General features: G+C 37.4%; 1 protein-coding gene across 3 annotated transcripts in view; it reads left to right on the top strand.

The window, feature by feature from the left end:
* TBC1D5 (TBC1 domain family member 5) overlaps nucleotides 1-25,399 on the top strand; it is a 196,894-nt gene that overhangs the window by 132,845 nt on the left and 38,650 nt on the right. For 2 of the 3 annotated variants that reach the window (XM_075704982.1, XM_075704985.1), the window contains 4 exons: nucleotides 4,910-4,995; nucleotides 9,779-10,047; nucleotides 14,427-14,492; nucleotides 20,278-20,441. In XM_075704982.1, coding sequence (XP_075561097.1) covers nucleotides 4,910-4,995; nucleotides 9,779-10,047; nucleotides 14,427-14,492; nucleotides 20,278-20,441 — 585 coding nt within the window. The remainder of the gene's footprint in view (nucleotides 1-4,909; nucleotides 4,996-9,778; nucleotides 10,048-14,426; nucleotides 14,493-20,277; nucleotides 20,442-25,399) is intronic. The other variant, XM_075704984.1, reaches the window with a different exon arrangement.

The raw sequence follows: 25,399 nt of genomic DNA, 5'->3' as shown, positions 1-25,399 counted from the left end.
AATCATTAGTATACACTTCATATTAATTATTAGTGCTTAATAGGAAAACTGCTGCTGAACTGAACAAACTGTGTTCCTTATCCTCATCTCAGCTGCTATATTTCAGCTCTGTTCCCAATCCAAATTTTTGCCATGTTTGTATCATCTTTATTGAAGAAAGAAGCATAGCTGAGCTAGAAGGAAAAGGTAAACCTTTGCTGACATCCTAGTCATTACTAATATAGGGTCATATGGTCCCCCAACTTTCATCAGAAACAAATGAAAGGAAAAAAAATAGCATTTTAATACAAAAATGTTTTAGGCTGTACGAGAATTACGAAAAAATCCAATACTGCCCTGTCAGCTGAAGAGGGAAAAAAGGAACAAACTGGCTCCTTAAAAATATTCAAATAGAAAGAACAACACTGCATCATTGTCTTTCTCTTTTTTTATATATGTTTAGTTCAGTCTGTTCTTTGGTTTAGGCTTAAAATATTATTAGTTTAGGAAAAAACTTATGTGTTTGGCATCATTTGTTTAATATATTGGAAAAAACTAGTTTAAAAAAATCCCATTTGGCACTAGTGAGATGATTATTTTGGTGAGCCTATTGCTGCCTGTATGTATAATTCACTGCTGCTCTTTTGTTTGTTTTTTCTCTGTTGCATTTAGGTTATCTAGTTTCGGATACAATCTATTAAGTGGAATATTTTCCTGTAGCTGAGGTTTTCCCACCTGTCTACCCTACAACACCTGCAACACATGTTTGTGTAACCCTGCAATGCTTTGTGGTTTGGGCCCTGAGAAATTCCCCCAGAGCTTTTTGCTTATAAACAGCTGAGCAATTCATTTCTCTAATGACGAGTGCTTTTCCTTTGGCATTGAGGCAATAGCATGTTCACTAAAATAAGTCTCATTTTTCATCAGACATATTGAAAATCTTTTTTCATTGTTGTCTCTTATTCTGAACCTGCAGATTTTGCGCGTGATTGTATTTGATTTTTTTTTTTTTTTTCTGTTAATAATACTAGAGGGGGGAAAGGAAGTACCTCGACAAAGAAGAAAAAAAGCGTGTTGTAGAGATTCCTCTGCTTGCACCTGCGTGTAAACTTTCACAAATAATGTGTATTCAGGTGGTGAAACGTTACGTTGCAGCAGTAACCTGGTTTCCCTGGTATGTTGCAGAACAGTCTGCCTGCGACTTCTGTCACACGCAAGCGTGCTTTGCTGTATCATGTCAACTCCGTGGGTAATGTGATGTGATATGTCTCCAGAGGCCAGGGAGGAAAAGGGTTATGCTAGGGAATTTGAGCATATGGAGCATGATCCTTAGCTGCTGGGAATTGCTTTTCAGTGGTTTATGCAAGCTCAGGGAATCTCTGCTGTGTTCAGTGTGATTCTGACCACAGCCTCAGCCCCCCGCCTAGGAGGAGAGCAGGCGTGGGTATAACTTAACTCAGCCCCGTGTCCCTGGAGGAGAATAAAGCCAAATAGAAAGTCCCCAAGAACCTCCTGCCAGCCGTGGGATGTGGAGTGAGTCGGTCTGGTGGTGGCTGGGAGTAGATGCAGGAGGACGCGGGTTAGGACTTCATCTGGCAAATGGCGGGGGGGGCTCCTTTTAGGCAAGGAAGGGCGCAGAGGCAGGAGTACCTCAGAGGTAACTGAAACATGTTAAGGCATCTCTTCCCTTTGGGCTGTGGCTAATGTATTTTGAAGAGACAAAGTCCAAAATCACATCAATTTCTATGTGTGCTTCTATATCTGAATTTTGTACATTGTCCTTTTAAAAGTACAAATTGGGCATTTTCTACCAGTTGAAACTAAGCTACTCTAGCTAGAAATTAAGATTAGAAGAATTATAAAACCAGCAGACTGCTCCTGCAAAATGGGTGTGGGGAAGAGGGATTTCTAGTATTGGCACAGGCAGCTTTTCTCTCTGATTTCTGTGCTCTCTTTGCTTAGAAGCGGAAAAACATAAATGTGTTAATCCGTATAATGCCTTTACACAATTTCTTAGGGGGATTCAACAGACTACTAATTTGAAGGGTTGATTTCACTGTCATTTTAACATTACCCTTTTAAGAAAAAAGATTTTATCTGAGGTACTAGTCAAAATACTTACATAAACAGAAAAAGCAAAGGAAAAACTTCACTTGCTTAAGTAATTAAAAATACAAATAGGATCATTCTAAATTGCACTGTGTAGGAAAAAATGTGGCTACTGTGAATATTTTAAACAACAGAGCTATGTTTTGCTGTAAATACATTTGTTTAGTCTTCAGTCCTAATACATGGAATATAGTATAGGGGACAGCTGAAACTGTATGCCTAGAGAGGGGAATTAGTTTAAAATTCTAAGGAATTGACATTGTAATTGTGTAGGTTTTCCTGTCTGCTTCTTATATTTAACTTACTGAAATGGTTAAAAAGAATATAAAATTTAAAGGACAACTGCAATGACATAAAGATCATAATCTTCATAAAACCATATGTTTTGCTGTCTGAATTTCAGTTTTCAGAAGTATGTAAAATTTCTGTGGTGATACTTCACAGATACTTGTCTGCTTACATATATGTCAGATTGGTTTTTTTTAAATAATCAAATTTTCAAAAAGGATAGCTCTGTAGTGTTACAAAAGGAGTTGCAGCAGTAACCCCTGGTATTTACTGTCTTGCATTTCTGATGTTTTTCAACGGCATTTTTTCTGAGGGCTTTTTTTTACTGCACATAATAGTACTTTAAACTGCTTCTTCCTCTGATACCTTTAAACCTCATAGGAATTTAAATAGGTGCCTGTGAAAGTAATGCTTGAGCCTCATTCATATGTTCGAGTTAGATCATTATTCCTATTAATGGCTTTAAGTGCTTAGATAGTAGATCAGCCTTTCGTGTCTTGAATTGCTTGTCATTTCTGCATAAATATGTTTCAAGATACTGTTCCACATGATCTTTTCCTCTTTTTTTTTTTTTATTCGGAAGCAATGTGTAATAATATTTTTTTTATTTATTGGGTGGTGGAAAAGACATTTCAATGTTTTTGCCAAGTTTAAAATATATACTGAGTTACTGGAAACAAATTGCAAAACTGGCTAGCATCTGGTAATGTGAATTTTTCAAAGGGCTGTCTTATGACTTAGAAGTGCCCGTTATTTTAACCATGTCCTACCCTTCCACCTTGTTGAAATGGTCATCAAGACATGTAAAGAAAAAAGTTATTTAATTCATGGGAGGAAAGTTACACTGTTTGATTCCTCGTATAGTAGTCACAGAACCATCAGTTATCCTCATCACGTCAGTTTGGATTTGATTATCATAGAAATGCATTGAATTACCAAACTAAAGCAATAGTAACTAAAGCTGATTCATTGTTATTGCTGTCAGTTGATGAGGACTGACTTACAAGCCATGTGAATGGGTAGAGTTATGCAAATATTGTTTTTATAACAGGAGAAGAAAAACGTAGAGCGGCCATTACAATGTGGGTGGTAGGATAGATGAGGGGTTTTTTAATGCTTGTCTAATAGCTTTTAGTTGTTTCATTTTTTAATGAACATTGCAAACAGGATATATTTTTAAAATGTTTAATGTGTTTCCAAAGAAAGAAAATGAGACATTTCATACAAGATTAAGTCTGACTGCAGGAAACGATCTGGAAATTCCCAGCCTTAAATTTGACCCCAGAAAACACCCTGGCCTTTGATATCTATACCTCTTTAAATCTTCTTCTCTCCTTTTGTGCACATGAAGTATTTTGGTCTTTAAAATGTAACTCCTATATCCTTCTCCAAAAATAAGGTTTCCAAAGAAGGAGGGTTATCTGCAGTTATGTGGAAAATGAGAGGATAAGAGTATGGATACTCCAGTCTGTAATGAAATCCGGAGGGCAAAAATACAACATGTGAAACTGAAACAGCTGAAGACTGACTCTGTCAAAAATATAATGTACTCTCACCTGTGAACGACTATTTCGGAAAGGTCATTGCGTAGTTCATTAAAACTGTATTTACGAGTAGCAGGACTTAAGAAGGCAGATCAGAATATATAACGCAACAGCCTATGAATGAATAAACCTTTCAAGCAAATACTTGGAAAGTATTTATATCTGGTTTATACACTATAAATATTTTTATACAATATTCTGATCATTGTGCAGAAATTTACCATTGTCTACACTTAATCAATGTTCAGTGCATTATTAGATTCAAAAAGGACAATTTCAGAAGTACTGTAGGCAGCGTGCTTCAGTGAAAGAGTTTCATTGTGGCAGAGGTGGAGACTAACAAGTGGCTTCTGGTTTCATTAGTAATTATATACATTTTATTATAGGAGAACAGTTCTTTATTAGTGGCCTCTGTTTTGAGCAGGGTGAAATTTGGAAGGAAAAAAGGCTCCGTGTGCCATCTAGTGGCAGTGTTCAGGTTGTCTCGCTAAATTTAATTCTTTGCTTAACCGAGAAACTGCTACTGATACATTCAGTTCAAAATGTTAGCTATAGTTTCTCCTTATTATTACCATTTTCTTTAAAAACATATCACTTCAGCTTGGAGGTGGTAAAATTCTATACCTGAACTAAAGGAAGAAATCAGATCGGTGTCTGAACTTGTCCAAAAATTATTAATTAGAAATGTTACCACTACAGCCAACAGCCTCATCGCTGTGTGGAAGAACGCTAATGTCTATGAGCATGGAGTGGACTTACTGGTAACAGTTGGTATTATTTTAAGTATTTTAAGACTTCACTTTTATGTAACAGGCATTACTGCCTTGAGAAACCGAGATCCTGGGAAATTAAATTGGTCTTTAAATTCCTGAATTTCTAATCTTCATTAATGAGCATACTTCTTGTCTCTGCTTTAAATCCCTCAGAAAATTCCAATAAGGTATTCTAAACATATATATTATTTCCTTTTTTTTTTTTTTCTTTGGTAGAGAAATCCAAGACCAGTGACTCATCAATTCCAACAAAATTTAGATTATTACAAAGCACGTGGAGCAGACTTGATGAACAAAACCCGGTAAGCTATTTCTGAATATGTGTTCACTGAACTAAGACCTTACATAAACAAAATGTTTCGTAAGTCACTTTCATCCCAAACAGGAATTACAGAAGCAGTATTAGAAGCACATGTGTTTGTTTAATGACATTTATTTTGAATCTTTACCTTGCCTATTATTACATAAAAAATGAAAGTTTTACAGATAGTGTTGCAGGTAGCTCACTGGCATTTTTTTAAGGCTAAGGGCATTCTTACGCAATGACATATATACTAAAAGCAGAGGGTAAAATATTGCCAATGTGAGTTCTGTAGCTGAACTACTTCCGATTAATGCATCTTATCACAATCTGAAGTATCCATGTACCAGAAGCTGTGTAAGTTAAATTGAATTAATGTAAATCCAGTTTGAAGTAACTTTTACTAAACCTTTTTGCAGCATTCCACCCTTGTTTTAGAAACAGTTTATATCAATACTGCTTAAATTCCTTGTCAAGGCCATTTTATCTGGTGGTCACAAGTATAGAGGTGCCCGTGCCCTGAGTGGGTGGCCACAACGTGGGTGCCAGTTGCTGGTGGGTGGTGGCTGCGGGGCAAGCCAGCACAAGATGCAATGCCTTGCTTCAATTTATACTGTCACAGGCAGTTTCTTGGATTGCACATGGCCCCAGCCATATACTGTGCCTGCTGATTCATAGGAACTTGCTGGCTTTTAGACCTTTGCACCTCTGTCAAATTCTGTTTAAATCAGTTACATTAAAAGCTAGCTAAAATTAAAATAGAGTGGATTAAAAAGCTCTTAAAAATGGAGAAAGGAGAAGAAATTAAAGCTCAGTAGAGTGACTGCAAAAGTATCTCTTTTTTTTTTTTTTTAACCAGGCTTTAAAGTTGGGGTGTCAAAAATTATTGCATTCTATTGCATTTAAAAAATGGTCTCACAAGTTGCCTAGACTGGAAAAATAAGTTATTCAAAAATTCCAAAAGCAACACATCAAGGATTTTGAAAAAATAAATAAAGCCCAAACAAGAATGACACCTGTTGGAAGCCTAAATTCTGAGGAAACAAAGGTCTGTTAAATCTATGTAGGAATAGAAATTCATTGCACACACATATACAGGATACACACCAAAAGAGAGGAGAAATTGTTTAGAATAGTTCAGATAGAGGAATAACTGGGATAAATTTATCTCAACACAGGAACACTTAGAGTAGGTCAAACATGGTAAATCTGTTTAAGATTGGACTAAAGAGAGAATTGGAAGATGTAACATTAGGAGATGTTTCTGCAGTGAGCAGAGAGATGGATTAGATCAGCTACCAGGTCTTTTTCATCTTTAATTCCACAGGCTCAATAATATATTTAAAATATCTTGGCAAATGTCTAATATATATTGCTTGTTTTATGACATATAAAACTTTTTAATCTGTCATATTCGTATATTTGTCTCTCATCTCTCATAATGGCTACTTACTGAAGAGAGAAATGCCTTTGAATAAGGCTTGCTTAAAACAAAACATTTTCATCTTAGCAGAAAACTGCAGAGATTGAATCATCTTCCTACTGCTAGTTTAAAAATATACCATTCACAGTCAAGGTCAACGATGCTTATTGTGATGAAACAAAATTGTTTGCTTCATAGATGGAATTCACGTCTCCTTGATACTCACATTTTTAAACTGATGCCTTACTTTTAACTGCATCTGCTGATAACTCTACAACATAATCAATCAGCATTTTTCTTATAATTGTTGTGCATGTCTGGTACAATTAGATGGCTAAAATGTAGACATTGATCCATGTTTAATGGCTGTAATCATCCTTTGCATTAATATATCAGACATTTAAATGATAAGAAATAGATACGTTATTCTTATTTTCCTGAACTTCAGCTCAGTTTTAACGTACCTCCTCCAGAGATCTAGCACCTTGCTATTGTTTGTTTTCTGAAGCTGTGCTGTGATTCAGAGAAATTGCACAATAGATTTTACTTCAGAATACTTTGTTAAGACCACCTCTTGACAAGAAATTTAGATAGCATTATTATTTATTTTTCATGTATGTGTATGTGTTCTGAGCTGATCAGCAGCAGTGTCAGTTCATAGCAAAGCCAAATCACACGTAGGTATTAGGAGCTGCAATAACTATCCTTTCTAGTTCTCAAATAATTATAAAACGTTATTGCACATTATTGTTGAAAGCATTTTTTAAAATCATATTTTGGACATAACAGCTTAAAGAAGATTCTTGGTGTTTATTGTTCCTGTAAAGTGACGTTTCTCAAACAGTCTCTTTCCAATCATTGAAAAATGCAAATAAACTAACTTCTCCTGGTTTACGTATATGTCAAAGTGGCAAATTAAACAGTGTAGAAGGAAAACTGATACTTTTTATCAAGCAAAATATAGCTGAAAAAAAGAAACAAGAAAGAAACAAGCTGGTGGACACAAATACACAAGCCTCTGTAGAAGCTTTGTCTCCTGCATCTGTGGACCATCATGATTCCAATGATGCTGTTAGCTACAAGTGCCCAGTGGCTTTGTTGCTCGGGTAGCCTGTCAGAGAAAAAGATTTACTTCCAGTAAATATAATTTTTTGTGCAAAGTCAAGGGTTTTTTTACTGATTGTCAAGGCTCTAGACCTAGAGACAACACAAGGCTAGGACTCAATGTGCAAACCATTATCTTCTTTCTAAGGTGATGTTTCAGGTTAGTGAGTACCCAGTCTTCACCCCAATGATACTACCCCAATCTTGGTGGTTAGTTTCAGTAGACTGAGGGAAAAAAATATGCCAAATACTCTGAAGTTTGGATTCTGAATCTCAACCAAGTTATTACTGGTATGACCCCTGAAAGCAGTGATGTAATTATACTCATTGCAAACTGTTGATAACTGATTGGTATCTGCTAAGCCAGCATTTGGCATTTCTTCTTCCACCTTCAAAGCTACAATCTTTGTTTTCTTTCTGGAACAGAGAAGACATTAAACAAAAGGCCCTGTGCTGACTCTTCTGATGCCACACATATGCGATGCAATAGAAAAAAGTCTCTTTTTTTCCCTTAAATGTCTCTGCAATACCTTCAGGAACTGATTAATAACTGAATCTGCTAGGTAGTAGCAGAGTAAAAATTAATAGTAATAAACATTTTACCATGTCCTCTTCTTTAAAATCAATAGGATCTCTTCAGTTTGCTTTTGAAACCATTTGGGATTCCTGCAAGAGTATTTTATAGTTCTGAAGATGCTCTCTTTGTAGTGACTTTGTCAGTCATTCTCAGGTGGCTACAGAAAGACTTTTTGTCATGTTGGCGGTACTCAATAAAATGGGGATACACACAAACATCCTGTAATTGTTATTCAGCAATCATTCCTTTCCAGCTTCCATAAATTGGGAAGCAGCACTTTGTCCCAGTCTCTGCGCTGCTGTTCCTCAAAAAAAATGCTACATGCTGTCTTTCTTCATCACCAGTATATGGCAGAAGGGCCCCATACAGCTTGGGGCTGTATCTCATGAGTGTGCAGGCTCGCATACTTTCTTCTGCTTTCTCTCATTTTAACTGTATTTATTGTGAGTCTAAACAACTCAGCTGTTGTTATTTTCTGGATGTGTTCTGTATGTGTGTGTGCTTTTATATTGTGTATTCTAAAAAAAACCCATAGCTGGAGACAAATAAGGAAATGATATGAGAAGCAAAATCAAAATTACTTTTCCAGGTGCCTGCACAAGTTACAAGTCACCCATATTAATTCATTTGTAATTTATTTTTATTTAAACTTCCCCAAAACATTGCAAAACTATTTTTTCCCCAGTAAAAAGATTGTATTGCTTTTAATTACATGTATTTCGTCAAATTTTTTAAAGACAGCTATTTATATCACTGCGGTACAGATCAGTAAAATAAAACCTCAGGAGCAGAAAGGTCTCTGATTGTGATATATTTCTGTGAAGGTATTTCAAGCATTAATTATATGAAACAGGAAAATAATGCATGAACAAATAGGAACGGCTTTGCTGATCCCTGGGTTATGTGAACACTTCTACTGGGAATTAGAAGCTTCTTTGCCTCTTTATTTTAGACAGATTAAATGGTTCGACAATTTCCTCGTTCTTAATGTTGCATATAACTGAAGTGAATTAAATAGCCAATGTAGTTAAAAATAAAAAGTAACAATGATAAGGATCATGATCTAGTATATGCGTTATATCCTGAAGCCATTCTTCAGCCAAAATCACTTTTGAAATCAGGATTCCCATTAAAAAGCACTTGGCTTGAAATGGCTGGGCTGGGCAGAAAGTGAAGTAAAAGCAAGAGACATCTAGCTCTGCCAACCTAAAAATACTGTCTAGTGTTAGTTTTGCTTGTTGAAAGAAATGTTTGGGTTTGAGTTATTTTAAACATTTAAGAGAATTTAATCTGGCAGAAGTAAATATTAAAGCAGTCTTTGAATAAGAAGTGCAACAAATCAGTTTTATGAAGTTTTCAATGCTTTAGAGTCTGGATTGCTTTTTGTCACGTTTTCATTTAAAAAGGCAAAATTGGTACAAACTTGCTTTGTTTGGGGTTAGTCTGCATTTTTCAGGAAGGGCCAAAAAAATTTGTCCACTCCTGGTTGGGAAAAACTCGCACCACATGCAGTCCCTGTGGTTCCTGTGTGTATTCCAGTGCGACTGTGGTAAACCATCCTCTTTGTAATGCTCAGATCTTGGATTTCTTCCCCCATTTTTGGAGAACAATGCATGCATTGCTATGTCTGTCCAAACCATTGGCAAGGATGTGATGATTTCTCTTCTTCCTTTTTTTCAGCGCCAGTGCTAAGGCTGCCCCACTGAACATTAACAAAGTCTCCAACAGCTTACTGAATTTTGGCCGAAAGCTCATTGCTCCGGCTATGGCTTCAGGCGCGGCTGGGGGTGCTCCTGCCGGCGGGAGCAGCTTTCCTCCCCCGACAATGCCCATCAGGAGTGCAGTGGAAACCCCCCAGCACCCGCACCACCACCACCAGCACCACCACCAGCAAGCACAGCAGCAGAGGATGATGAAGTCCGAAAGCATGCCAGTTCAGCTGGGCAAAGGTAGAGGTGAAACATGTGGCAGTGCCGCAACAGAGGGAAGCTTTGTCATACATCTTAAGGGATGAAGAAAGTCCTTTTATTGATTTTATATCGATGGGTACATATTTGGAGGAAACAGAATTCTGTTACGCAGGACATCTATGCTAAGTACAACAGCACGTTTGCAACATGATACAGAATTAGGTGTTACTTGAAGAATGTACAAATACTATAGGAAGTTTTGAACCTTTAAAAAAATACTAACCAGAAATTATATCAGACATACCAACAAACTACATCCTTACCATAAGCATTAGCCAATTAATTTTTCAGTCTTTTAAATGCAACATATGTTTAACTGTAAGACTGATTTCATACAGGTTTTTTCAGGTTACTGGCACAAATCCTATGCATAACAACAGTAGCTAAATGCAAGTGAAGGAAGTTAGATCAATTACAGAGTAATTCTTAATAAATGAAATCTTACTCCCTTTAGAATGTGTGGAGCTTATTTGAGAAGTTATTTAGACAATAACATATATTTGCCTTTTAATAATTTGTGATGGTCCTCTGCACTTTTCCTGTTCAGTAAGTACTACTTCTTTTTCTTGAGTTTTTTTAATATTTCTCAAGGGCAGTTTATTCAATCAACAAAGTCACAAGCTCAGCTTTGGTAGCTGTTTCCTATACGCTGCCAGGCTCAAGGTGTGTTACAGCTTTTCATCTTCAAACAGCCTATGGCAGTACGTTCTTTGCAAGGAGTGAGTAGAGTGATACTTTTATCTGCTGCTTCTAGCAACTCATCCTAGGTAACGGTTATAAATTTGAGGGCCGGTGCTGGTTGCCTTGAACCATTACCTAAGATTGCATCATATTTTTCACCAAATTTGAAAGCGTAAGAGAAGAGAAATAACATTTTGTAGCTGAAGTTGGTGTTCTTTCTCTTTCCTGTGGCACCCATATGGTCCAAAGTTAGTCCTTTCATGATGCACCACATCCCCAGAAGAGACTGAGGGAGCAGAGTTGAAAGGTACAACCGTTCTCTTGAAGCAGAGAGATACAGGCACTTCTGTAAGGGCCGCTGCAGCTGCTTGGCGAAATCCAGATATGCAGCTTCTCTCAGGATCCTAGAATAATCTCAGATATTGCTGCAGCAATGGTTTTATGGTGCAAACATGAAACTGAAATGCAGTGAATCCTTGATGTAAATCCTGCTCACAACAATGGAAGTAAAATTAGGCGTGGAACGAAATTGTTTCCACAATTTTGGAGAGGCTCTTTTGTTTGCTTTTTTTAAAAAGTTTTCCATAGTTCCCTTATCACATTATTCTTTTTTTACCTTTTGGGTTGAAAAGTGGTCCTCTAGTGGTTATTTTCTTTCCCTGCTTAATATGAAAAAAGCGTACAGTTTGAAGCAACTTCTCTAGGTGGAATTGATTGTAGCTTAATCTTGATCTAGCTGGTCAAGGATGGCCCTGTTTACACTTGTATGTGCCAACTGACATGTTGCATCATCCAGAAATGCACCTGACACTTCCCATACAAGAATCAGAATTAAAAATTGTAGTTATGTTTAGTCATTGCCATGTACAAGCTGTGCACATATTTCTGTATCAACGGGAAAAGAGAGATCTGGTAAAGTTATCAAGAAATTATGCAAATTTATGATGTAGGGCACAATGCGTTTTCATGGTAAGAGGAAATAAAACCTACTGCAACGCTTCGGTACTTGCAGCTTCCTCTCACCCTATTCTGTCTATCCATATTTGGTACAACACTTGCAGAAGTAATTTAAAGGCAACAAAATGTAAATATGCTTTTTGTAATCAGTTGAGATGACAGTGAGTTTTGTTTTACATATTAGTGCCATACTTGTTGTTCCAGACCTGTACAGTTATCAGTATATTGCCTGTAGTTGGATAGAAATCTTAAATGATGACAGCTAACTACATTTGCAAGTGCCATAATTTGTATTTTTAAAGAGAAACCCAAAATGGCAAAGGAAATACAAAGTCTCTTAGAGGCTGCCCAATGAATTCTTTCTGATATAAGTTTAAATGTAGGAATAGCTTAGCAAAAAAAAAATCCCTATGCACAATGACACTGTGGCAGAGACAGGCTGAAAAGACCCTTTTGGAGCATGATGCAGATACCTTTGTAAGCAACTCGGCACCAATTCCATCACACCTTAAAAGTGAGAATAAGTCTTTTCAGTTCTGTGCAGAAGGACAGTATCACCACCTCAAGAAAGTGCTCCACAGCATCTCCAGCGTATGAGGGCACTCCCCACAAAGAGAAGTTGTGGGTACTCCTCTCCCAGGCATTAGGTTTTAGGATTTAGAATATCTCCATACCCTGAGAAGCTCTCATTCCACTCCTGTTTGTGCTGAACTTTTTACATGCCTTTTTACCTTCTGCACTAGCTTTTTTCAAACTCTGGATTCTGCTCTAGCTTTTGACGTGGTTTGTAACTATAAGGCTCCCAAGTTACTGACTAGCTGTCACTAGTTGTCTTATGTTCCTGTTCTTCACTGTGTTTTCAGCTCCCCACAACCTCCTGGAGCTTGGTTATTCAGCTAAGATAGGCAGAGGCATGGATTTAGGATTTCAGTTGATAGACACTTGCACTTCCAGTTGATCTAGCACTCACAAATGCTCAGTTGGGCAATATAACAGACCAAAGTGCTGTAAGTCTGACAGGCATCAAATCAGTAAAGGAAGTTATCCATTTTTCTCATGTTGTAGTAGCCCTTTCAGGTTTTGAATGCTCAAGTAGTGCTGGTAATTTAAATTAATATGTAGAAGGTTATAAATTTGAAGAGATTAAATTAATTGCCTGATGTACTTTTTTATCGTGTGAAGAAGTCCTTGGTAGCAAAATATCTTGCAGGACTGGCAAAATAATCCTATCCCAGCTTGAACAGCTCTGTTTAGACACAGTTACCACTCACAAACCAGCAGCAGTGGCAGGTGTCATTCGTGCTGCCACCTCCAGCAGGAGCTTGTGCTGTACTCTAGATGAGGGATGGCTGGTTTACATAATCAATAGTAATTACTTCTCACTCCAACGTTTTGGTGCTTGCTGAATTTCTTTAAGAAAAAATCCATATAATTTAGGTAATGTAAATGGAAAAACATCGGACTGTTATTTAAAAAAAACCCATAATTGCAAGCCTGTAATTCCAGATGAGTCTTCCACATCACAAATCACAGTTGAACAAAGTATCCAGACACCTAATTGGAAATTCAGTTCCTCCTAATAATATATTAATCCCATTCAGCCTGTCCTCAGCACAGAAGAAGATTGGGTATCATTACTGATTACCTATGCAAGGTGGCCTGCTAATAGAAAAGGGATTAAGATATTCTCTTGATCCTACACAATGAAGGAATTCATTGGCACAAAGGTTAACTTCAAATCTTGAGTTCATTGGATTGTCGGTTGAGTTCAATAATGATATTGATAATTAAAAAGTCTGGAAAAAGAGCAGAATTGTTGCCCTTTGCTTTCCACTGGATTCTTGAGCATTCAGAAACTGGCTACTCTTTGATTACCAAATGGCAGTGTGTTGCCAGAAAAAAAAAATTTCTCTTTCACTTCTTCCCTGATAGTGCCAGATACAGTTTTTCTTCTAGGTCCTTTCATGCTGAAACCTTTTTATGAAATGCTTTTAATTTGAATGCTGCATTATCACAAGGACACGTTAGAGGACCAGTTTGAAGATGAAGTTCTGCCAAAGCTGTGATCAGCTATTTAAAGAGTTTCCAGATTAGTGTTTGTTTTTACGAGTTTATACTTCTGCAGTATTTGTTGTAACACAAACAGAATTTCCACAGCCACCGAATATGCCCTAAAGAAATGATCTCCATATTTAGAATTATTTATGAAGCGTGTCTAGAAAACGAGTGCACTTTTTCAGAAGGAAAAAGAAGTTGTCCTTACTGATAGCAGAACTGAATAAAAATTGAAGTAATAAATCACTGATTAACAAATGCTTTTTTTTCCTTTTTAAAAAACATATAAATATACATATTCTTAGGTATTCATGAAGTATTGTTGACAGTGGGAGTATGATGCTCCCAAACTAGCAGAATGACACTGCCAGCATAAAATACCAGAAACAAAATGAGTTTGATGGTTTGTTTTAGTTTAGATTTTGATATAAATCAGTCTCTTAAAAACACTGCTTATTTGCACGTGTCTGGATGCGACATATAATGCACTGAATATTAAAACTCCCCATATGGTTTTGCCTGCTCTTGCACCGCTCTCTTACACTGTCGTTTATGTTCAAAGCAGGGTCCTCCAGCTAAAAAAAAAAACCCCCAAGTTGCGGCTCTTTACTTCAGTGAATTGCATTTGTTGGGGAAACCTTCTAACGCTGTTGTTTGTTTACCAGGCGAGGCGGGCGCAGGCAGCGATGCTGCGCTGCCGGGCCCCGCGCAGCATCCCCCTGCCCACCCAGGTACGGCTGCTGCGGCCGCAGCGGGTCTTTCTGCGCCTGCAGCCTTTCCCCCCCGGCTGCCCGGCCGCCCCCGCGGGTTTTTCCATGCGTGGCATCTCCATTCACTGCCGTTGTCCATCCACCGAGTGGCACTGTTGTGTAGAGAGAGAAAAGCAGCTTCACTTCATCGCTCCCTGGCTGTGCTGTGTGTGGCCCTTTGGATACGTTCGCTGTACGCCTGCATCCGTCTTCGTTAAAAATGTGTCTTTGCCTTGCACTTCGTAGCCCATTTCACACTTTGTCATGCGGGGCGATTCGACCCTCAACGTCTCTTTTAGTTGTGTTACTTCCCTGTTGCTATATTTGAGGCAGGTGTTTTGAGCTGAACGTCTACTTTAATGCTCTGGACTGAAGAGGAGCTTACCTGCCCTCGGCCTGAAATAATAAGCATGTGGATTTGTGTGATGAGGTGGTCTGAATAAATTTTAAAAGTGCTGGAAGCCTTTGTTCCAATTTCAATGTAGGAGAAAAAGGGAAACTAATTTAGCTGAAGTTTAAAAGTTTTATAAAACTCCTATCATTCTTTCTGCAAATTTTAATACTCCACATCCTGACTATGGCAAATACAAAGTAATAGATGAGCAGATCTGAGTGGTTTTGAATTATAGATCGTGCCTTACTTTTCTTCTTGGTATCTTTGTCCTTGCTCTCCTTATAACTATGAAAGCTATTCTTTTCCTCTGTAGGAGTGAGCCATCAGTTTTGTATGCCTTTAGTGCATGTCTTCTCTGACTTTTCCTGTGTTTTAGTAGAGGCCTCCAAAGTTCATTATTATCTCCCCTACAACTTAACTCAAACTTAGTAAGACCTGCAGCTGGCTTTTCTTTCATCATACGTCTGCTCCACTCCTCTCATCATCATCTTTTACTTTATTTTAAATCCCTATTATAGATCACATTACATTTAAACTCTCCTTCTTCCTTTCAAGACATTCCATGTCTTCACCCTCTGCCCTGCCAGCAATACCAACAGTTCAGTCCCTTTTCCCACTACCACATCCGTGCATTTTCCAAGTGGTTTTGAGGCAGAGCATTTGTAACCCTGGGGTCAGCCCCAGTATCGTTGGCAACGGGCAAGTGGTAAGCCAGTTAGAAGCCAGCACACGGAGGTAACGCTGCTCCTTTTCGCCTCAGAAGGGGTTGTATTTTTACTGCATGAAATCCTGTGCATCATTGCTGTGAACTATTTATGCATTTTAGTGTGCACATATATTTTTGAGACATCCTACGCATTAATGTGTTCTGACTACTACTTACGTCAGGGATCCTTAGCTGTTTTTCAGTGTGCCTCATAGGCGTTTATTTGATTTCCATGCTTGTGGTTTCTTCAGCCTGTTTCATACAGGCTTTAGGACCTTCTGGTACACGCTTAGATAGTCAGAGATTAGATTTCTCTAATCTTCTTTTAAAGAGGCATAACATTTATCTGAGATTGATAGAACGAGCAGAGGAAAATTAAAGTTTTGATCCAGTGATGTTCTCAGGTTGCCGATTAAGCTAAGAAGAAGGAGATGAGTTTGGTTAGTTATTAACTGTAGTTTATTGCATCAGTTTATACATTTTGATCATACATGGAGGGTAAGGGTTCTGGGTTTGGGGTTTTTTTTTTCCTTTTTTTCCTGAGGAATTAGAAAATTAGAAACTCTCTCGAATGACCGTCTTGTTGAGCTATTGAGTGAGGAGAACGTGCCACACTGCTTATTAAGAAAAATGCGGAATCAGTGAGACACACGACAGAGAAGATGCAAATGGCATTTTGTGTAATCCTCCCGAGAGCCTGAAATCTCTGCATTGGTGCTACAGTGTTATTTCCAAAGTTACGTGAGGGTTGTTAATGCCTGAGAAATCGGTGCACACATAATACATCTGAAAGACTTCAAAAGCATCATGGTGACTTCAGTTAACTGTTCTTGCAGCAGCTCCACTGAACTTCTGTGCTGGGAAAATGATAGGTGGCTTTTTTGTTAGATTAGGGAAAACATGTATGATTGGTGTGACGACTTTCAGCTTTCTTATTTACAATTGTAAAAATGATGACTCCTCTGGAAATTGGAAGAGCCTGTTACAACCCAAGAACTCTGCTTTATGACTTTCACACACTATAATTATTCTTAAGTGCTATTCTTTCTTTCTTGCTTAATTCTTAATCACATCCCCAAATAATCCATGTCGCAGTGCTGTTCACAGGGTTGGAGTCAGAGTAAAAATTTAGTGTTTCCTGATGGTACTTTTCTCAGATTTGCTTATTCGTGCAGGAGGATCGGGTGCATCCTAAGCTTTCTTCTTACCTGGGTATAAAACATACACAAATAGTATTTTTATCACTTGTGGTTTACTGCATCTCTATCTTAGTTTCATTACACCTTGTATTGCTTTTATTTTTCATCTTTGTTATATTTTATAGTCCATAAAAACCAGACTAGTCAAAGCTCTTGGTGTTATTTGAGCAAATTCCCTTTTAGGACAGTTGTATTGTTCTGTCTACAAAATCCCAGCTATCCATATTTTTTCTTGTGTTTGGTTATTCAAATAGTTGCATATTCCATTCCTCTAAACTGTGATCCATCATTTGAAGTGTAGCTGTTTAGTAAGCAAAGTGGTGGCCATAAGGATAGTTCTCTGTCTTTTCAATTTCCCATTATATTTTGGACTTCTTTTCCTTAGAGCTGAAAGACAGAGTACAGAAAAAAAAAATCCTTACAAATCATTTTTCCATCATTTTACCAAGCTGTATTATTTCATGTGCATGGGTTCCTCAAATATATTTAAAGTGTCCCTTTCTCAATGTTATCTGTGAAATTTTACCACATAATCTGCTTATTTGCAGGTGAAGTGGGTTAAGCGCAGGCCATGCAGTAGAGGAGTATGTGAAAAACATACATTGCTCCTTGTTTAACATTTTTTTTTAATCTTGATCCTATGTGGAAGATATCTTCTTACTACTAGGATGGGAAAGACAGCCCATTTAGTCTGATTTATTCATAATAAAATATTTTTTCATTGTACTTTACTCTGTCCACCAAATAGATTTTTTTATGTTTAGCATTTATATTGGCTGCTCTGGTTTAGCTGTGTGAATTTCTTTTATGAATCCTTTATTTGCTAAAATATGTAATTTCATCTGTTCCAAAGCTATTTTTAAGTTTTACCTACTGTAAAACCACACTTCGTTTGTAAATTGCCACTATGAAATGCATCAAAAGTCTCCTTCTTACATAAGGCAACTGTAAGGATAATGGTGTTGCCAAGTGACATGATTTTATCCTAAAATTAGAAATATGTGACTGAATTATTTCTGCTGTTTGCCATGCAGTGTTTTCTCCTTTTCCATTTCTAGAATTATTTACAGAATTGGAGATTCATGTTCACCTAATTAATGCATATCCCATTTCTCTTTAAAATGTGAAGGCAACAGTTAAGTGAGATCTTACAGCCTCCATCTCCTGCACTTTAAGGAAGCTGTTCAGACTAAGTGGTAGGTGATAAGTGACTAGAGGAGGGCTGGGAAGAAACAGAAAAATGCAGCTGAATGAAGCTGGTGGGCAGGGAAGAATATGTAAAGGAAAAAGTTGGAACAAGGAAGTTGCAGAAGCAGAAGAGGAGGCATCTGAAGAAGAGGAGGAGGCAGACAGAGGAAGGTCCACAGGAGTAGGAGAAGCAGGACATAAAATGCAGGAGGGTCATGGGAGAGGAGGGCAAAATCAGGCAGGAGAGAATGAGGAAGGTGAGAAGCAGTTTATACACCAGTTTTCTTCCAGAAAACGTTGAGAATATTAAACCCAGATCCTTTCTTGGGTTCTCTCCTTTTTAGTGTGTTTTTTCACGTGATGTTTTATTGTTTGCTAGTTCCATCTCTGCATTTAACGGTCATCTTGCTAAGATGCATTTTAAATAGATCTGTATCTATTCCCTTAAGAAAATGTGAATTGCTGGTTTCATGTGGCTGTGGCTGTGCAATATATGCCGCGTAGGTCAAACACCGTGGAGAACTTGGCTTGGGCTTTGTCTCCACCCTGCAGGTGGCCAAACACGGCACCACTGACTTCCACACCACTTGGAGGACAGTTACCATTCTAGATCTTAAATGACTGAATTAAGTTGTTTCTCTATGAGTAGGTTTTGGTAGTTGTTTGCTTTTGTTTGATATCAACAGAACTGGTCTCCTTTTGTATCTAAATCTGAATTTCTTTCTGTATTTTCTGCAGCCTTTTCTGCCTCTATTTTCTTTCATTTCTTTGTCTCTTAGTTTTCTTTTACTTCTCTAGAAACCTGTATCATGGGGGAAGACCGCAGTGCATAATGAAGGGGAGACTAACCCATTCCAGAAAAGGAGTTAGTTTTGTATTTTCAGAATTGGTAGTGCATCCACAAAGACAAAACACTACATACATTGTAAGGTCTGTGCAATAATATGTGGCATATGTGGGAGTAAAAATGGCGTAGAGGGTGGGAGCAGCTCAGAGCAAAGAAGGATGAACCACTGGCATCTGCGAGGGAGGTGGTTTCAAATTCAGTCACAACCTTGCAAAAGGAGATGAAGCTGCACCTGTGACATTGGAATGGTTTAGTTTCAGAGGCTCATTCTTGATGCTGTAGATGGTAGCATGAAAAGCACACCAAAAACAAAGGAAAGGAAAAAAGGAGAACATAAACAGACTCAAAGGGAGAACATAAACAGACTTGGCAGAATAGCTGACAAAACAAGAAAAGGGAAGAATTCTAGAACTTTAGTTTTACGTGCTATTTTACTTTTCAGAATGGAAAATTCTAGAGTTGCATCATGTCACGCTGGGTTGACTTCCTCATAAACCTATCTGAAAGGTTTTTTAAAATTAGCATCTGTCCCGATGCAACATTTTCTTATTGAAAGTTAATGAAAACTGACATATTAATTGGTTTTTCTTCTGGACCTATTCAAAATAAAATTTTAAGTTAAATATTTCAAAATACTTTGTGGGCCTCAACTGGAACAAATGGTCCTTGTCAAAGACTGCCTGACTGCATACAGTGCCATGGTGAAACAGCCCAGGCATCTACCCAGATGTCTTCACTAAGGCAGTGGACAATACTAGATTCTTTTGAAAAGAAATATCAGTAAGTCAATAGTGAGTAGACTTCATCAAAATTTCTGTTAGGTGGAGATGACCTTAAAATTTGAAGCATGAGAACTTACATTTCTCCTGAACTTAACTTACTTTTTCCTGCTGTAAATCTAGGTATTGTTATCTAGATGTTCAGTGCCCAACTCATTCTTGGAATCTGGCATCTTGTTCTTATCTTTCTTTGCCAAGTTCTATGGTTTATTTGTTGAGAGAAAAAGGATTTCCTTTGCAGTGTTGATAACATCAGATTTTTTGTTTGTTATGAGATGGTACTTTTGCTCATTATGGCACACAGGGAAGAGAAGGTCTTCAGTCTATGGATATAATAGAGTATATACATACTGAGATGGTATTTATATAGATATATATATGGTTTAGCATATGTGTACACACACTATATATAGTGTGTGTATACATCTGTATATACACTAAGATTTTGTATTTTTCTCTCATACAAAAATTAAGTTCCATGTATATCAGAATAGTCCTTCAATCTCACAATGCATGCTGATACACTTCAACATTTCATTCTGTGTTGAGCTATCTGTGCGTCTCAGTGAATGTAAATTAAGACAAGGAAATATTTACAGGGAAAATAAACTGTCGGTTGATTAATTCTTTTGTTACTTTATACTCGGTTTACAGGCCAAAGTTCAAAAAACATCAGCTCATCCCCAAGCATAGAGAGCTTGTCTGGAGGACGTGAATTTACAGGATCTCCACCATTGTCTGCATCAAAAAAGGATTCCTTTTTCAGTACAATCTCCCGCTCCCGTTCCCAAAGCAAAACTATGAGCAGAAAAGAATCGGTGAGTTCTTTAACTTTCTAAGCTATTTTACTGTCACACTGCATTACTTGTTAGAGCCAATCATTTCTCCCATTCATTAAGCACTTGCACTGGAAAATGTTTCCCTAAGCACACATTAACGGCAAAAGCAGAAAATAAGCTATTTCAACTGTTTCTGTTGAGTAACATCTCCATTATGGCTTCCATCCCATAATCCTACCAGAAATGAAACTGAAAGCACCTGTTGCCTCTGAGAAAGAGGAGAGAAGTCCTGTAAGTTTATTTGCTTTGTTAGACTTTTGGTGTAATCCTGAAGTTAATAAACAGTTCAGTGGGGAGCATGAATGCTCAGCAGATCCAAACATGTCCATCTGTTGTCCCTGAAATTCCTTAATACATCAGAGGTTTCCCAGTGTCTGTAGCATCTGTAGTCTGCAGTCACAGTTCTATTTCTTGCACAGCCCTGACCTTCCATTTGGCCGCAAGAAACTATTATTTAAACAGATTGTTTTCATCCAAGAAAATCAGCTCTTATCATGGGTGTGTTCCAAAGAAATTCTCATCCCATCAAAGGTATTTTAGGAGCGCTACTTCGGTAAACCTCATATGCCCTGGAGCAGGAGGATTCTTTATTTTATATACGCATTTCCCATTGTCTTTCTGCTGAATAGTAACCAGCTATGTAGTAGATGGAAAGAGTTCTATTTTTTGTAAGGTGAAGGCATAGTGGTTTTCTCCATTCCATTTTCACAAATGTATGCTCATATAACTTCCTATTGATTTCAATAAATAGGAATTGTAATAGCAATATTTCTATATTAGAGCATTCTTCAGGTGTTCAGAGGTAAATAGCATGCAGAAGTTTAATCAGAACATCTCATCATTTTTGTCTTTATTAAGTCACATCATATTTTAAATTTGATATTTAAAATGTTCTAATGAAATGCACAACTTTGTTCAGTTTTTGTTCACTGAAAGAGAGGGTTTAATTCTTATTCCACATGCTCTAATGTCGCCTAAAGAAAAGCTGTGTTTTGTGGTTAGTCAACAAGAAGCTATAATTTTGGTTTGTGTCCTTTTAAGACATATTGAATTGAATTTAAAGCAAAAACAACAACTTAATATCTCTCTGCTTGTCCTCATGAGCTGAAGAAAAATAAATATACCAATACTGAACTTTTTTTTTATGTGGTTTAACAAGGTCTAAATCCTGCTTTTGTTTGCAGCTATTGTCCAGGCCAGAACTTTGGGGTTTTGCACTAGTAGAGTTTAAGAATAATTCCTCCTTAGTTCTCTAGTTGGAGACATAGAAGAATTTTCTGTTATAATATTCATACTCAATTAGAACCATGAACAATTAACCTGCTTTTCAGGTAAATAATTTCCCAAATTTGTCATATGTTATTAATGTTTTTTTCAAGGATTTTGGACAAAGAAGTACTCATTGGAACAGATTTGCAGTCCTTATGATAATTTTCAGTAGATTGGTAATCATGATAAACTAAGCAGAGCATAAATTTTCAAAATAATTCTTTGAACTGTGATATATACTTTATATTGTAGCATTTTATGATTCAACAGCTAGAAAAGGTTTTAGGCTACCAAAATCTATTTCCTTACATTCAGTTTTTGACTGACCTTTAATAGAGGGAAAAGGAATTTGTAACAGCTCCAAGAGGAAAAGGTTTGTTTAAATCTGCTCTCTGTTGCTCAAGATGATGTTTGGGTTTTGTTTTCCTGTAAAATTCATGATACCTGGTTCTGCATGTAGAGAATAAAACCCTAAAGAGTTCATCCTGAGGTCCCAAAATAGTTGCACCAAGATACTCCAGTCTCTTAGTTGGTTCATTTACAGCTGTTTTCTGGAGGTAAAAGATGACTTGAAAGCATAATGCATTCATGTCTTTGTTTTATTTATAAAACTGAACTGGTCTACATTTTTACATTTGTCCCTAATAATTATACAGATTATGTCATTAAGTATTGGGGAAATTACCTTTGTTGGAACATGGCCATACATCAATCAGTTTATAAAAAGATACTTTTAAAATCGTTATTCTTTGTGTAATGGATGAAAGAGAATCCATTTCCCCTTCATCTGTGTACTTATAATTAATGCCCTTCCCAAGCAAAGTGGAAATACATACATAAAAATCCTTCAACATGGAGTTAAAAAAAGTGATTTTCACAGACCAGAGGACGTTACTGTAACGTTGTCATGGGATGAACAGGAATATCATCATCGCAGGTCACATCTGGAGAACTGTGTCCAGTTCTGGGCTCCCCCATACAAGAAAGACATGGACATACTGGAGAGAGTCCAGCAAAGGGTCACAAAGGTGATGAAGGGACTGTGATACCTCTCCTATGAGGAAAGGCTGAGAGAGCTGGGACTGTTCAGCCTGGAGAAGAGATGACTCAGGGGAGAGATACACATCTCATCAATGTGTATGAATACGTGAAGGGAGGGCACAAGGATGACAGAACCAGGAACTGAAACACAGGAGGCTCCATCTGAACATCAGAAAACACGTTTTCACTGCGAATGACTGAGCACTGGCACAGGTTGCCCAAGGAGGTTATGGAGTCTCCATCCTTGGAGATACTCAAAAGCCAGGACACAGTCCTGGGCAGCCTGCTCTAGGTGGTCCTGCCTGAGCAGGGGGTTGGACAGGATGACCTTCAGTGGTCCCTTCCAACCTCAACCATTCCATGACTGTGACAGGACAAACTGAAATGTGACTTGTCTAAATTCTTACTTTCCTAAAGCCGGTCCAACAAGTTGGACTTTCTCTTGGAGAGTTATGATCAAAATTGATACTTAACTTGATTCATTGCCTTCAGGAACAGGATGTCTCCATTTCTCATGTTAAGAACTTCTTAAGGTAGTAACATTTACGTTACATTTAGTCTTCTAGATCTTTTTTTCCTATCAAATGCATAGATCAGTGAAATTACTTTTTTACTGCTGTTGTCAGAAACAGATGTCCTCTGTTTTATTTAGTTAAGGAACTGAATCTACAGCCTCAGGGCTGAATGCACAATATCAGATCATGTTCCGGCAACCCATGGCAGCCTGATGTTTTTCATGTGACTGTTGAGTGGCACTCAGCCGTATGTTAACATGAGACCCACCAAATGCGTTTGAAAGTCTGTTTTGTGCTCAGCAGTGAGATGATTCCCTACCTCTTAATACAGTTTACGGCTTTCTGACAGGAATAACTTAAGTTGCAGTTTCTGGAGCTGTCTTCCCATAAACAAGAACAGGAACATTGTAATATATAATGCACTCCAGTGCCTGTTATCTTCTGGCTGGGTCAGTCTTGCTGGAATAAAGTCCTAGAAAATTTCCTGTCATAGCCTGCCTACTGCCCTCTCCTTTTCAGCAGAGTTAGGAAATTGGGTGCATTTGTGGTCCGTTTATTTCTCATTATGTTTCATTTATGTCTGCAGCAACCGTTAAGGACAGTCTACCCCTCTTTTTGGCAAACAGCAAAGCTGCTTAGACCTTGATTCTGGCAAATATGGTTGGCTGGTCACAGTTTCTGGCAGAATACTCTGCAAATTGCTTTCAGCCATAGAGATGTGCCAGAGAGGCAACTTTGAGTCGAACAATATAAACATTTTTAAAACTTTCCTAAAAAAATGCAGGAGAAAGATGATTTTGACTGAAAAGAAAGTTTTGATTTTGAGAAACTGTGTATTTTAATAAGTAAATTTCTACATAAAAGGTTTCAAGATAAGAAAAATCAAATTATCAATTTGGAAAATATGTTAAAAAATTCCTAAGAAGGAAACATTTCTAAGGAAAATCTGGAGTAGTTTTATTTTCTTTACTAAATTGCAAACATGGTCAATCAGAATCCTCATTTCTTAGCAAAAAAATCCTGAACAAAAGTGTCATGCATGATGCTGGTTTTGCTTGCACAGACTTTTTAATTAAATCAAATTTGACAACACATGCTGTTGTCCCCACAAGCAGGTAGAAACAACTGTTGCTGTCTGTGATTTACATAGCTATCTGACTGATTTGAAGTTGGTTTATGAGTACCCCTACAGGTTAGAAAATTAATGTCTGCCATTATTTTCAATTAAATAGGCATCTGCTCTACTGATTTAGGAACCTAATTTTAAGCATACAAGCTTGGCAGTTTTGCTCATGTAGAAGTAGTATACAAAAATCAAAGAGATAATAAAATAAATACTAGACAACCACACCAAAAAAAACCCATACATACAAAAATTCCTTTGAAGAAGAGCATGCCTTTTGTGCATGGTACACATCTTGGAGACTTTTTTTATTCCCATATATCTTTTCCCTGGCTATTATTTTTAAAATCTCTTTAAAAGGTTTTAAGCAAAATATTTGTCAGTCCATACATAGCAATGCCAAACATTTATTTGGAAATACAAATGCTATGATGAAAATGTCCTTTTTTAACTAAGCATTGTAAAATGTGCCCAGAATAAGTTAGTGTCTGTGTACAACAGCCAGTTGCCTGATCAGTATGTTGGATTTGTTAGGCCTAAAGCTAAAGACATGATCATTGTTCTCAGTGCCATTAAGTTTAATGAACTTCAGTGCTTTAACATTTAACTGCAGTTAATACTGTAGGGCATTTGTCTGTCTTATTCTGATGTGATAGGCCAATTCAGACACCTGAAAAATGCAAGTTATTTAGTACTTCGGTGCTTGTCTAATTTTAGGGATAGATAAAGAGAATATTAAATCTGAGCTGCTGCCAGGTCACATGAACAGAGCTCGTAGAAAAACCTCTGAGATATTTTGGAAGTGTGATTCTTTTCTCAGTTGCCTTCCTCAGGCTCCCACAATGTGCTGTAACTCAAATGAAAGAGCTGAAAACAGTACAAGGAAAAATAAGCTGCCTTTTAGAGTTTTTTATTAGAAATACTTGCAAGTTTCATACAATTTAGTAAAATGACAGCTGTATGCATGAGTGGCAGCTTTGAATCCTAAT

This window comes from Pelecanus crispus, chromosome 2, assembly GCF_030463565.1.
Source record: "Pelecanus crispus isolate bPelCri1 chromosome 2, bPelCri1.pri, whole genome shotgun sequence".
NCBI lineage: Eukaryota > Metazoa > Chordata > Aves > Pelecaniformes > Pelecanidae > Pelecanus > Pelecanus crispus.
This window is presented reverse-complemented; position numbering and strand designations above follow the sequence as displayed.